The following is a 15,188-nucleotide window of genomic DNA, read 5'->3' on the forward strand; positions in this document are numbered from 1 at the left end:
AACAAATAGAGGGGACAGCCATGGGCTCACCACTCTCCCCACCCTTGGCCAATTTCTTTATGGAGACCTTTGAGGAAAAAGCCTTAGCCTCTGCCCTACAAAAACCAACCATATGGCTTCGCTACATTGATGATGTGTTCGCTATTTGGCCACATGGCTCTGAAACACTCCTCTCCTTCTTTACACACTTAAACAACCAATACGCCAGAATCAAGTTCACCCTGGAAAAAGAGGAAAACAACTGCCTCCCTTTCCTAGACACACTAGTCACCCGCCAGCCTGATGAAACTTTGGTTTTCTCAGTTTACAGAAAACCCACCCATACAGGCAGATACATCCACCAACAATCCCACCCCCCCTCACAACAATATGGAGTGGTAAAAACACTATACAACAGGGCTAAACTAATCTGTTCTAACGACATAGCCCTTAACACTGAACTAAATCACATCCTCAACACTTTCTCAGCCAATGGCTACCCCTCCAAAAAAATCCAAAAAATATTAAAACCTACAAACCACAGCCCCCCTCCTCCCCCCCTCCACAAAAAAGATTACTCTAAATCCATCACCATCCCCTACATCCGAGACACCTCAGAAAAAATTACCAAAATTCTAAAAAAACATGACCTCACCTCCTGTTACAGGCCTTACAGAAAATTGGCATCCCTTATCCGCTCTACCAAAGACCAACCACTTCCTCTAGCCCTACCTGGTGTATACCAGGTCCCTTGCAGTTGTAAACTGTCGTACTTTGGCCAAACAGGCAGGACAGCGAATATCAGAATTTCTGAACACAAGGACTACATCCGGTTTTACAAGTATAGCCATTCTGGTCTTGCAGACATGCTCTGGATACTCGCCACAGAATACGGTGGAAGAAAGCTACAGTAATACACCAGAGCAAATATAAATACGAAAGATTATTTATGGAATCAGCCTCTGCCCTAAGAAACTCTCCGAACCTCAACAAATTTGGTTGTATGCGACTGCCCCAAATTTGGGAGGCATACATCAGCAGACCTTCAGCCCAACGGCCAAAAACGCCTACTTAGCCCGCCAGAGGGCACCATCAGGACTTCTAGGAGAACGATAGCTTCATATCTTTATTCTCAGTTACTGTATTGTTAGTGCCTGTGTGCAACTGCCTTTTTGTAAGTTCCTTTTGAAAATGGCAATGTGACATTGCCGAAATATCGGAAATATTAATTAAAGTATAATTTAATTTATATTCGGATCTACGTTGTTTCAATTCCCTAAGTGATTTAGAAATGTCATTGTATTATAATTCTCGGGTTTTAAGTCAGTTAATTATATATATATATATATATATATATATATATATATAAGTGGCAATAAGGCAGCTGACATTTTTTGTCAGTGTCACACAACTCAAAGAAATGAATATTTTTCATTATGTCACTAAAGCAGTTCTGCGATATTCAATTAATGAGTCAGTGGCATGCTTTTTTTTTTTTAATGTCACTCGTGACTAGTCTCCTCAGCAATACTCAGAGCCAACCCCCCCCCCTCCACTTCTAAACTTGTCACCAGCCAAAATCATGGATCCAAAATCCTTGAGACATAACCAGTTCACCATTACAAAAGCAGACAAAGAAAAAGCTGTAGTAATCATGGACATTGCTGAGTAATATAAAAATTTTCCTTCTACAGGGTGTCCCAAAATTCACGCAAGAAGTAATTTTGATAGAAAACACAGGTTTTTAATTAAAAATTGTAATTTCTTATTGATTCATAAAGTATACAGTATAGGGTTATGCATGGAATAGCATGTCGGGTAAATGGCCTCCACAGCTTTGCTGGCACATACGCACTCTTTTGTCGAAATTTTCTATGACCGTTTTGCATAAATGTGGCTGAATTTCATTGATACAGTGCTCAATTTCCTCCTTCAAGGTGTGGGTGGTCGTGGGCTTGTTGGCATAAACCTTAGACTTCAAAAAACCCCAAAGAAAAAAGTCCAACGGCATTAAGTCACATGATCTGGGCGGCCAATTCTGATCACCAAAATGGGAAATTACACGACCAGGAAATGACTCATTCAGTAATTGAATTGTTTCTCGGGCTGTATGGTATGTGGCACCATCTTGTTGAAACCACATGTCGTCCACATCCATATCTTGCAATTTAGGCACAAAAAACTGGATTATCATGTCGCGATAGCGAGCACCGTTAACTGTTATTGCCTTACCAGTCGCATTTTCGAAGAATAATGGACCGATGATGGCTCCAGCCCAAAATCAGCACCAAACAGTGACACATTGTGGATGCATTTGTTTCTCAACAATCACTTGTGGATTTTCTGAACCCCAAATGCGGCAATTTTGTCGATTAATGAAGTCATCAAGATGAAAATGAGCCTCATAGCTGAAGATGATTTTGTTCGAAAAATAAGCATCCACTTGTTGTTGTTCCATAATCCATTCAACGAACTCTCTTCGCTGTGTGTGGTCATTTTTAATAACCCTGAACTGTCAGCTGTCACGCTGTCTTTTTTTCTCGTTGACAACACTTTACCGCACAAATGGCGCTAAATTTAAATCTTGCGTGAATTTTGGGACACCCTGTATTACAAGATCAAATCACTTACCAGGAGATTACTCAGAATCCTAAATCAACAAATTGAATTCTCTACTTAACAAAGTAATTAGTCTCATCCTCATAAATGACAAGCAGTAGTATGGTTTCCTTCCCTCCCTTTTAAAATATGCTCATCCAATCATTTTATTTATTTTTGTTATTTTACTGTATTTCAAAGTTAATTATTTTAATTCAGTTTTAGTTTTAATTGCAATCTCATTTTATTTTGCAATCATCTGCTATGGTGGCACTCTGGCAGGTGGTTCAGTTCTGTAAATAAGATTAATGTTTTTTGTTCTTCCTTCACCTTGTGATTATGCTGAAACATTGATAATGGCCTGTTAGTTTCTGGCCAATATTGCCAATACTAAAATTATTATTCTTTATTCTTGTGAACGTGTGTCTAATAATCAAGTCAGTGGCATTATCAATCAACATACTTGATAAATCATTCAGGATTAATCTCAAATGATGAGAAACCACAATAATACAACAATTCCTGTAACAGTATAAAATAACTGATGATGTAATTTTGGCTCTACAGAATGTATTTATTTCATATTTATTGCCATAGAATATTAGAATTGAAACATGAGTAACTGCATAACAGGATATTGGTTGCATTAAAAAATTAAACATTTAGTCTCAACATTATAGATTAAACATTTAATCTACATGTTAAGATTAGGTACATTTGTAAACTTCATGTATTCTTTTGGCCAGTTTGTCTGTGTTTGGTAGGATGAAAAATCAGAGTTTCTGGAAGGAAAAACCTTTATATGAGACTTACCTGCAGATGAAAAGACCCTCATGAAGGTTCTTTGTGTCCAAATGGGATTCAAACCCAGGTCTTATATGGAAATCTCGCAAATTATTTCAACGAGTGACATCTACCAAAAAGTAATGTTTCAGAATTGGAGGAGGAAGTATTTACTGACTTATAAGAGACAGTAAAATCATTGAGTTTTTTTTGAAGGTATCCTATTTCATTCATACTATATATCAGAACACCAGCTGCATATTAAGTAACATTTTGAATTATGCAAGACAGTAGGCATAAAAACAGATATCAATTAAGGCAATAGGATGAAGTCTCTTACCATATATGCTATAGCAACTTTTCCTTTTGGGTCTTTTTGCCTGGCTCAAAGCTTTAGAACTGGTAGAATTACAAAGAAATGGAAAGATTTCTGCAGTTCTTTAATGATGTCATCATTTTGTTAATCATATCTCATTTATTTTATTAACTCTGGGAACATTGTCTAAACAATGACACTTTTCATTTTGGATTGTTGGTCAATTGGCAGAGCCTCTGCTACTAATGGCTCATGCAAAAAGTTAAGCAAGTTTGAGCACGATTAGTAGTTAGATGCTGTTGGCACACTCTCCGTTGATGAGTCTTTGGATTCCCTGGAGGTGTCACATAATAATAATAATTGTTTAACTTCTCATGCTACTGAAGTTGTCTCCAAAATATAGTCATAATTCTCTCCCCTAAAACTGTAGTGGCATGTGTAAAGTAATTTTATATAACAGGATATAACTCTTTAAAAAAAAAAAGTAATTCTATCAGATAATTTTAATCGTAATATTCATATTCCTTTTAATCACATTATGAACTGCAATAAAAAAAAATAATAAGCAGGTGTCAAATGGAAGAAGAAAGACAGAATGCTGAGTCAAAAGAAATTCCTTTGAATTTCAATTTCGGCTTTATATTGTTATTATTGCTAATAGTATTTTTTTTTTTTTTTTTACTAACCGTATCTTTATCCATGAGTAGCACCTTCATCCCTGGACCACAGTCTTCGATCATTTTATTTACGTATTGTTTTATGGAAGTTATTATATTCATTGTGATTTCCTTGATTTATACTTTGTCTTCGTAATATGGGATAGGGATACTACGGGTTTCACAGTCCGTAGTTCTAGTGGCTCATTAAAGAAAACTGCATCGTTAAATTATACCTCTTAAAAACAGGCGGGGGGGGGGGTTCAAACACTACATAAACCTCGACAACAAATTAAGATTAAAAAAAAGAATAACTCTCTTATATTCTGGTTTCCAGCCATTAAAACGAAACACAACCAAAAAGTACTGTGTCTAGAGAAAGTAACCAAATTTCATTTATAATTTAAATAATTAATTATTAATAAGTTACAACTGTTTTTATTACAGCCTTCATAAATCTATTTGAAACAACTGATTGCATCTTCACACTTTCTTTGCTTATAGTCCACAATCAACAAACCATCACAGCTGTACCGAAACAGAAGCAGGTGACTACACACACGCCCTCATAGTACATATGAGATCTTTCCGCACATTATCTTATATAATACTGAATAGCATAGGTAATATTTTCAGGCCTCATAAAACTCAACTCGGGAAGCCAACGCTCTTAATCAGTTTGAAAAATCTTCTACCGGCTTTTTCTTCCCCTAAGGGAGAAGGCTTTTGGTTCCTTTAGAGCCTAAAAAAACTTTTCGAAACCCCTGAGCAGACAGTCTCAATCATTGGCTGATAATCAGTGATGCCATACCGAGATGGAAGTACAGGGAGTCAACTGTAAGTGCTACTCACCACACTCACCGAACGTGACCGAAGGATGTCAAGAAGATAAATGTAAAAAAACTTCATTTGTCGGCAGGCACGAGGAATGCGGAGTTCCGGGCATCGATTGGAACACTAATCTGCACAGAAACGTTCAGAACAGAGACTAACTTGGTAGCACTGAAAATTGTAAGCCACACATTACCCAAACCAACATGAAGGGTGGTCTTTAGTGGTGCAGAGTGCATGTTCAGCAGGACGTGGAAGCTTGGAAAGCTATGTTATGGAGAGAAAAATCACACTACACTCTCTACAGAGCAGATAGACTGGTGTGGGTGTGGGTGTGGTGGATGCCCAGCGAACATACCTTACTAGAGTGCGGAACCCAACTCTTAAAATTCGGAGGTAGCGGTGTGATTGTCTGGTACTCTGTTTCCTGATTTGGCCTCCGACATCTGTTTGTGGTGCCAAGAACATTGAACTACGAGAGTATCTCAACATTGTGAACAATGCAATGCATCTTTCAGCAAGACAATGCATTACGTCATAAGGCAGCTGCAATAACTGCGTAACTTTTGGACATGAATGGTCACCACACTTAATCGGCCTCCACAGAGACCCTGATGTCAACCTTACTGAACATCTGCGGGATGAACTGAAGCATCAGGTGAGGTTAAGGGATGTCCTCCCCCCCAAAAAAAAACAGTCCATGACCTCATTACATGCCTACAGCAAATCCCCCCTCTCTCTCTTTCTCTCTTGGCAAGGTTCTCATGATTTATTCCTCTCATCTCATCTTCCTTTCCCTCTTTTACTTTGCGGTGTCGAGAGTTTATTAATCATCGGACCTCAAACCGTTCACAGGATAAAGTGGACAGCTCTACGCCCCAGTGTATCCTATGTCCGTATTGTTGAGTTCTCAAGGCCGGTTTGCCTGTTTTGTGGAATGAAAAATCCAGGATAAACTGGGGAATAAACCCTGCTGTCCACGTCCAAGACTGGCCAACTTGGCTATGGCTGAGGAAGATCCTTCAGCTCCTCACGTCACTGACTGGAATCGAACCTAGGACACTCCTTCCCCAGGCATATGGTTGCGAAACTAGCCACTAGGCTAACCGCGTGGAAATTTATTCCTTATGAGGATTAATAGCGTGACGAATTTTGCTGCCTGAATAGTGTGACTATAGTTACCAATCTAAAAGAAATCATATAACGCCTTTTTGTTCCCATATAGGAAGGCCATTTTAGCCCTATCTAACTTTTGGAGACTGAGTGGGCAGTTCAATCTCCACTGGTAACCAATCAGATATCACTGGCCCAAGGCTACCACTAATTAATAGATACCCAGTGAAGAAAGTGGCTAGCAAGTCCCGCCATCTTGTGGTCCCTAACTCTAACACAATACAGTATTTTTAATGTCTGAAAACAGTGTGGATTCGATGGCCGATTTTTTTTGAGTTTCTAGACGAAAAACCCGAGTTTCCAGGAGGAAAACCCCCCTTGCCCGTGCCAGAGATGGACTAACTCGGGAAACGGTCCAAAAAGGCTTAGAAAATGTTCCTCTAGTTGGCGGCTAGATTTGAACCTCAAATCTTTCTACGTGCGATCTAGCTATAGAGTTCAAATACCACTTCTACTGTGCCACACAGGCTCTAGTTGCCAATCTACTATTATTATTATTTTTTACGTTATCTTACCGCAATAATTGTTCTTCTACTTGTCACACATATTGAAAGAACTCTCAAGAACCTTTTTATGCATGACTGGCTAATTTACACAAGACACACTTTTGATTGCCTCATTAACCAGGTAAGGTAATCTTCCTGGCCTGCTCTTTGCAATCCTCGTTTAAGAGAGTATTACTGTTATTCAGTTTGTATTGCCTCCACAGTGAATTATTCTTCCATACCGTGATCTTATGTCCTCGTTCAACCATTTCGTACTTACAATACTCAGCCTTTTGACTTTTGTTCCCAAGCAGCATTTATCTCCTATCCCTATTCATCATTTCACGCTGTAGCTCCAATTTATCTCTTAAGCTTTTCTGATCATTGGTTGTAGTTCCAGATATATCCTTTTCTTACAGAAATCTTCATCCAGCTGACTACTAACGGTGTAGTCCTAAAAGAAATAGTGACAGAACTCTCTACCTTAGAAACAAATATCCAGATCACCAAGTGAAGCATTGTTATTTTATTCACATAATTGATACACAGTCAAAACAAGATATCATATAAACAAAACTTGACTGGTGATACAGCACTATTCACATTCTACCCAAGAATCTAAGAATAGTCCGTCAGGTAGCGCCGTAAAATATGGACTGTTCCAAGTAATGCCGTTTTCTGTAGGTCATGTGGGGGTCACTTCGTTGATGTTTAATTGCTGTAAATGGTTGGATAGTTTCTCTGAAGTTGCACCAAGTGTACCGATAACTATTAGAATGACTTTGGTGTGTTTAAGCCACAGTCGGTCAATTTTGATTGGAAGATCGATAAAAAATTACGATATTTAGTAATTTTTTCCAGTTCTTTGTTGATAATGTTGTTATCACTGGGTACTGCGATATCAATAATCCAAACCTGTCGATGTTCGATTATTGTGTCAGGTCTATTTGTGTTCCAAATGCCGATCAATTTGTATTCTAAAGTCCCAGAGAATATTTGAATTATTCTAAAGTACTAGAGAATTTTACTGTTTCGTTTCCAATACAGTCTCTATTTTATGCTGCCACCAGTTATCAGAAGTAGGAAAGGCATACTTTTTGCATACATGCCAATGAATTATTTTGGCCACTTGATCATGGCGGTATTTATAGTCAATTTGAGCTATTTTGCTGCAGATTGGATGTTCTACAGCCTCATCTTTCTGATCGCATAATATGCATTTGCTGTTATTATTAATGTTCAAAATTTTTGCTTTCATTGCATTAGTTTGTAATGCTTGTTTTTGAGCAGCTAGAATAAATCCTTCTGTTTCTTTTTTAATATATCCGTGTTGTAGCCATTGCCATGTCTTGTTCAAGTCAATTTTGTCATCAGTATTTCGAAGAAATTGGGCATGCAAGGATTTATTTTTCCAGCGCACATGTCGGTTATTTTGTTGTTCCTTTTTGTAATCGGATTTGTTTCCTGTTGCTTTTAAAAGGCCCTCTTGTGTAATTGCTTGAAGCATTGGCTGAGAGCTATTGTCGATGCAATTCCTTAAACCAATTTCTTCTTCTTCCACAGTCTGTCTCACTTGCAGCAGACCCCGTCCACCAATTCTCCTGGGTAGGTACAACCGGTCAACATCACTTCGTGGATATAATGCATGATGCATAGTCATTAGTTTTCTAGTTTTGAGGTCCAGTTAGTCCAGGTCTTCTTTTGTCCATTCTATTATGCCAGCTATTTATCAGATCACTGGTATAGCCCAAGAATTCATTGCTCTAATTGTGATCCATTTAGTTTTGTTTTCAGAATATTTCTAACTATTTTGGTGTATTCTGCTGCTGCCTGTTGTTTAGCTTTCGAGTGGAAAAATAACACTGGCTTTTAATATTCCTAGGTATTTATAGTGTTCTTCAGTTGAAATTGCTTTTATATATTTCTCTTGATCAAAATTAAAGCTACTAGTGTCATTAATTTTTCCTCGTTTAATAGTTAAAATTGCGTATTTATCTAAACCAAATTCCATTTTGATGTCCTGACTGAAAATACGAACAGTGTTCAATAAAGAGTCTATTTGCTAGGCCGATTTTCCATATAACTTCAAGTCATCCATATACAACAGATAAGAAATTTTAATATTACATTTAGGAATTTCATAACCAAGTTTTGTTTTCTTCAGAATCATAGACAAAGGTATCAAAGAAATGTTGAAGAGCAATAGTGACAAGGAATCACCTTGGAAGATTCCACTTTTATTATTATTATTATTATTATTATTATTAGTAGTAGTAGTAGTAGTAGTAGTGTTTATTTATTTATTTTAAGTTTTGAGAAGTAACTGGTTAATTTGTTTTCATTTGTTCTCTTCATATTGTTGATGCACTATAACACTTTTCTTCTTAAAATACTTTCTCCAACACCATATAGCAAACCATAGCGAGGAGACAGTTTCACAAAGCACACTACGTGGCACGCTGCTATTTTTGACCGAAAGCTGGAAATTTACATGTATTATAATGAACTTAAAAAATTTTGATAGTTTTAAAAAAGTACCAGGGCATGACCTTGGCCCTACTACACCCCTGCTGACTACTACTACTACTACTACTACTACTACTCAAGAGATCAATTCATAATCATTATCGCCAGATGGAGAGAGAGATGTGATCGCATTCACAACCCCATAATCTGATAACCTGACCAGATCTAAGACTTTCGATCGTCGTGTATCTGCCGTTTACTGCATGAGATAGTTGTCCCTTAAGAACTTTACTTTCTTATTCCGCGACGATACCTTTTCATCTCAATATATATTACCATAATTAAAATACCCGTAATAATCATCCCTCTCTTGTTATTCTCGCTGAAGTTATACATTTGAGTTGACTGATTCAGTTTATTCTTTGTCACAACCGTCTATGTTACCTCGCCAATAGCAAGAGCAAGATGCAAAAACATATAGTTACTCATCACAATCTATCTTATCCCATGCTGAATATATTTAAGAAACTAAATAATAAAAAAATTCAACACAGTCACAAATTAAAAACACATGAAAAGGCTAATTATAACCAATAAACGAATGGATGAGAAAAAATCATAATGGAATGCCCATATTGTTGGCCAAAGTCGCTCAGTGGATGTCTCATCCATTCTCCAACTTGATGGTTCCAATCCCCCTATTGTGAGCATGGATGTTTGTTGGTGGGGAAAATGAATTTGCTGCCTCAGTGCCAAGTCACCTTTCCTCCTCTTGAGACGAGAGCTGGAGTGACTTGAAAAAATTCCATGTTTGGTCTCTAGAGCAAGATTTTCGAATTATTTAAAAATATATACAAATATATTGAATATGTGTAAAAATTAATACTTACCTATCCTCTTCACTCCCTGTAGAGCATAGGCCTCAATCAATGTTTTCCATCGGACTCTGTTTGCTGCCTCTCTCTTAAGTTCACTTCAGGATCGTTCCATCTTGTTCTGTCTCCTCCAGGTCATCTTGGAGTGACCCGTTTCCTTTTCCCCCAGTGGGTTCCATTCCATGGTTGTCCTAGTTATGTCTTTATCAGGATTTCTTATAGTATGTCCAATCCATTTCCATTTACTCTTTTTATTGCTGTTGTGATACTGGTTTGGTTTGTTCTTTCTCATAATAGATGGCGTTGATGGAGATGATTCGTAGTAGAAGTTCGATGTAGTGGTTGAGACAGTTGTAGGTATCCTCCCGCGATGAGTCTTCGGACTCGTTGGAGGTGTCAGGAATATTAAAAAAAAAAAAAATAAAAAAATAATAATAATAATAATAATAATAATAATGCCATGTTTGAAAATTTATCTGGCCTCTAAGAAATGTCTAAGATAATGTCTAAGAAAAATATTCCCAATATTTTTCTTAGACATTTATTTAAGTGTATGTATACCTGTAGTTTGTTTATTTGTATTTTCCTTAGTTAATTTCCAGGTTTCTGATCCATATAGTAGAATAGTTTTAATATTAGTGTTGAAAAGCCTTATTTTAGTTTAATACTTTACATCTCCATATGTTTTTCATCGTATTAAATTCTTCCGTTCCTCCTGTGGTGCTTACTACTGATCCCAGGTAGACAAAAGTATCAGGGCGCATTTATAGGTACTCAAAAAGAATTCTAATATTGGTGAAAAATTAAAACCGAAATATAATAATCTTAACTGACATATAAAAATAAAAATGCAGGGTGTCTACATTAAAACCTTGTGGATGCAACAACTTTTCCTTCGTCTTCATTTATATGGCTCTTACATAGCGAAATAATACTTCATCTTGTTTTTCCATTTTGTGGTGAGAGGTGGCTCTAGGAACATTATTCGGAGAAATTACTGTGAAATTGCGTGAATGTTGTTGGTAGTTAACGTAGGCTTTGAAATTTGTTTTTCTGTTTGGTTGCTAACGTTTCAAAATGTGATTAGCCACTAGTAGAAGCAGAATTAAAATTATTAATATCTGTGGCTTTTGAGCCATTTATATATGTTATTGTGATAAAAGCACGGTTTTATTTTCCGATTCATTTTCAGGTGTAATTGATCATAAATGCGTCCGACTGTATTATAATCATATGGATTGTTGTAAAAATATTTGCGTTTTTTTTTTTTCTTTATAATGGTTTTATAAACTACTAGCGTTACTGGACGTTGATTTTGAATAAATGACTATATTGGAGGTATAGTAATTTTGTCATTTTCAAGTATAGATCTGAGCAGCTTCTCATTCCTGACGTTGAAGTTACTTGTGGCAACCGGCAGCCGTTTTATAAGGTAACGTTTTATCTAAATAATACTAATGGTCTGCAGGTAATTGATTCCCGATTTTAGTTTAAATGAAGTGATATATATATATATATTTTTTTTTTTTAAATTAAAAAAAAATTTTTTTTTTTATTTTTTCCTCCTCTCTCTTTCCAATAAAGGACGTGTTTTATGGACATAGTTTGAGTTTTATCGGAAGGGCAGTAAAACCAGTGTGGGACATTTGAATGTATTTGGTGTGAGATAAGGGTCAATAAGACGAAATAAAATATGTTGTCGGTTGCTTCTATAGCAACTGGACGCAAGAGTAAATGATATGTACCAACAGATCAGTTCTGTGAGCAATGTCAGGGTAATTATTATGGGGACTTCAATTATGGAGATATAGATTGGAAAGAGGAAAGGATATGGGGAGGAAATGAAATTTATTCAGCTATTAAGAGGTTTTTTATTCTTAAGTTTTACTTAAGAATAAAAAACATTACTCTGAATGTATTTGGTGTGAGATAAGGGTCAATAAGACGAAATAAAATATGTTGTCGGTTGCTTCTATAGCAACTGGATGCAAGAGTAAATGATATGTACCAACAGATCAGTTCTGTGAGCAATGTCAGGGTAATTATTATGGGGACTTCAATTATGGAGATATAGATTGGAAAGAGGAAAGGATATGGGGAGGAAATGAAATTTATTCAGCTATTAAGAGGCAGTTACTTGAGACACCTTGATGGAGGGCACTCATTGTTCAAGAGTGTTGGATTTGGTGATGACTTCAGAGAATTTGTCAATCCAAGGGAATCATTTTGCTTACGATTGGAGAGCAGGACACCATGCATTGTTCTGTGAGGTAAATCTCGGTTGAGGAAAGTTTTATATGTGACTTCCACCTATGGAAAGTTGTAAACCTGTAGCATGTAAGTAATGTTGGTGGGTTAGGGATTTTTTTTTTTTTTAATTTTCTTTATTTTCTTTTCTTTATTTCTCATTTTTACGTTGTTTGGAAACTCTTCTTTAGAGCCCAAATATGGAATTTTTTCAAGCCACTTCAGGCCTTTAATAAGAGGTTGTTGTCTTGTGGCAGGCCATGAAATTCATTGTCATGTAAGCATCTATGTCTAAGGATAGAGATGAACCACATGCTATTCATTGAGCAGATATGCTAACCAAACCAATGTTTGCCTCTATCTACAAGTAAGCTACTTGTGAAGGTTCTTAATGTCCTCATGGAATTACAGATCTGGAGATTATGTCAAGCTTAGGCAACAAGTTGGAAGAAGTCTTTCTCATAATTCATATCAATATACTTTGCATTGGGATACTAAGGCAGTTAATGTGAAGTCATTAGACTCTATATTCAAGTAGCCTAGTTGTGAAGATACTTCATATGCAAACTTTGCTTACACTCGGATAAAAGATTAAACAAGAATATAATTTCTTGCCATCTTTAATTTAAGTTGGAAGAGTTCAAACCATTAAATATACCAAAAAATTTCCTTGCACATTCAAGCAACATACATGCCAATATCTCATCGAATCCTATGGCAGAAATGACATTGAGATTCTGCAATATCCCAAACACCTCAAGTTTGTCCACCTTGAACTTAACATCAAACACATCCTGATGATTAAACTGCAAAATTGTCACTCAGCAATTCAAATGTTTCTTCAGGTTCTGTTAGCTTTGCATCAGCCAATTCCTTAAAGAGTTGCATTAGAAAAGAACTATGGGATTCTGTTTGGCCCGTGCAGGTCAAATAGAATTATCCTCTTTCCTTTACCTTGTACTGTTCAGCTAGTTAATCACACCCCATATTATGTTCCTTCTGCAACTTTTCTTCTTTTACAGCACATGCTTGATGCTGCTACTCATCCATTTGAAACCCATCTGTTTCTTCTCCTAGAGGAAAAGGATACAGGAGGGTTTCATTCTCTTATAGGCGTTCATTCCCAAGGAGAATTTTTCATCAAATACCTCTTGATTATTTCCCATGCACTGCTCTATCTTGGTATGAGATGCTGTATGGGAAGGTACAAATTATTGCACATAGTCTGAATTTGGTTGTTTCAAATTCTATTACTGATTTACTGATGTTCTTTTTGTTGCTGAAATGCTGATGTTTGCATGTGTGTAGATACACCAGTCAACTTGAATTCAGGTTGACTGGCATATCTTGAGTACTGAAATGTATTTTTATTAAACTTCTGAAGTTTAATAAATCATTTATATATATATATATATATATATATATATTGATATAACATTAAAAACTAGATAAATATCTGGTTTTTAATGTTATTAAATCATAGATAAAGTTTACAAGATATACTTGATGCTCTGGATTCTCCATCTTGTTTTTCCCCATTGAGATGACATTTGATATAGTCATATAATGGGAAGGCTTTTCCTGGAAGACTGGGTCATCTTCCTTTCCTTCTTCCATGACTGTCCCACCATGAATGGTCAAACATGGTTAGTAATCTCAGGCATTATGGTCCATTCACTATTCTTTCTGTGCAAGTATGCAAAATGCATCTCTCTCCCTCTGATAAGTGAGAAATGAACAGAACCACGTGACCTAATATCAAACATGACGTTGCACAACACAGAGAAATACTATAAGTCTTCAACTGTTATTATTAACTAAATTCATTATATAATGATTTTCACTACACCTTCTTCTTCCTTCATATTTCTTACTGCTATATTATATTTTCTTTCTCTTTCCATGTAAAAATACATCCATTGCAATTCTTTCTTGTAAGTGACATAAAATGTTAGATCACAACAATTTTATTGGGTTGGCAAATAAATTCGTTCGGTTTTTCAGAGTTGAATGAAACACATTTTATTTAATATATATAATACATACTACTCAATTATATATTACCCTCTTTATGAATGAACTCTTGCCATCCGTCCACCAACTTCATTATGTTGCGTTCATAAAACTCCTGAGGTTTACTGGCAAAAAACTGATCGAGGTGTCTTTTGACAGCCTCGTCATTAGCGAAGGTTTCCTCGTTCAGAGGATTCTGCAATGATTGGAATAAGTGGTAATTGGAAGGTGCCAGGTCCGGTGAGTACGGAGGATGCGGCCAATCATCCAAGCCAAGACGTAACAATTTACCCGGGTTGTTAACGATGTGTGGGGTCTGGTGTTGTCGTGGTGAAAGACAACTCTTTTCCGATTTGCCCATTCAGGACATTTTGTGCTAATTGCACGGGTCAGTCTCGTTAACTGTGAGCAATAGGCAGTTGAATGACTTGTTCTGCCTGAAGGTAACACCTCGTAGTGGGCAACACCTTTATAATCCCACCACACAGAGAGCATGATCTTCTTTGGGTGTAATCCCACTTTCGAGGTTGTTTTTTGCGGCAGTTCACTCTTGTGCCCCCCATGATCGTTTACGTACCATGTTATTGTACATGACCCATTTTTTATCTCCCATAATCATCCGCTTCAAAAATGGGTCGTTTTCTTGGCGCAGCGAATCACAGATGGATATGCGAGCAGTTATAGTGCGAGAGTGCTTTGGCTAAATATTTAGCTAGTTTGTATGTGGGGGAATCAATGCCATCAACTATGGAATGTAATGGCACAT

The 15,188-nt window shown here is 36.7% G+C and overlaps 2 protein-coding genes across 4 annotated transcripts in view; one reads left to right on the forward strand and one right to left on the reverse strand.

The window, feature by feature from the left end:
- The window catches only part of Vps45 (vacuolar protein sorting 45), a 172,586-nt gene extending 167,736 nt beyond the window's left edge, over positions 1–4,850 (reverse strand). For all 3 annotated transcript variants that reach the window (XR_016549286.1, XR_016549285.1, XM_090403157.1), the window contains exon 1: positions 4,363–4,850. Coding sequence is in view for 1 of the 3 variants with exons in the window: in XM_090403157.1 (XP_090259283.1) it covers positions 4,363–4,455 (93 nt within the window). In the remaining 2 variants the exon portion in view is untranslated. The remainder of the gene's footprint in view (positions 1–4,362) is intronic.
- Positions 4,851–11,167: 6,317 nt separating this feature from the next.
- temp (protein prenyltransferase alpha subunit repeat-containing protein tempura) overlaps positions 11,168–15,188 on the forward strand; it is a 74,222-nt gene continuing 70,201 nt past the window's right edge. Inside the window, exon 1 of the mRNA XM_090402584.1 lies at positions 11,168–11,594. The gene's annotated coding sequence lies outside the window, so the exon portion shown is untranslated. The remainder of the gene's footprint in view (positions 11,595–15,188) is intronic.

Source organism: Typopeltis vanoorti, chromosome 13 (genome assembly GCF_054136105.1).
Source record: "Typopeltis vanoorti isolate ZY-2024b chromosome 13, IOZ_Tvanoo_1.0, whole genome shotgun sequence".
In the NCBI taxonomy this organism is placed as follows: domain Eukaryota; kingdom Metazoa; phylum Arthropoda; class Arachnida; order Uropygi; family Thelyphonidae; genus Typopeltis; species Typopeltis vanoorti.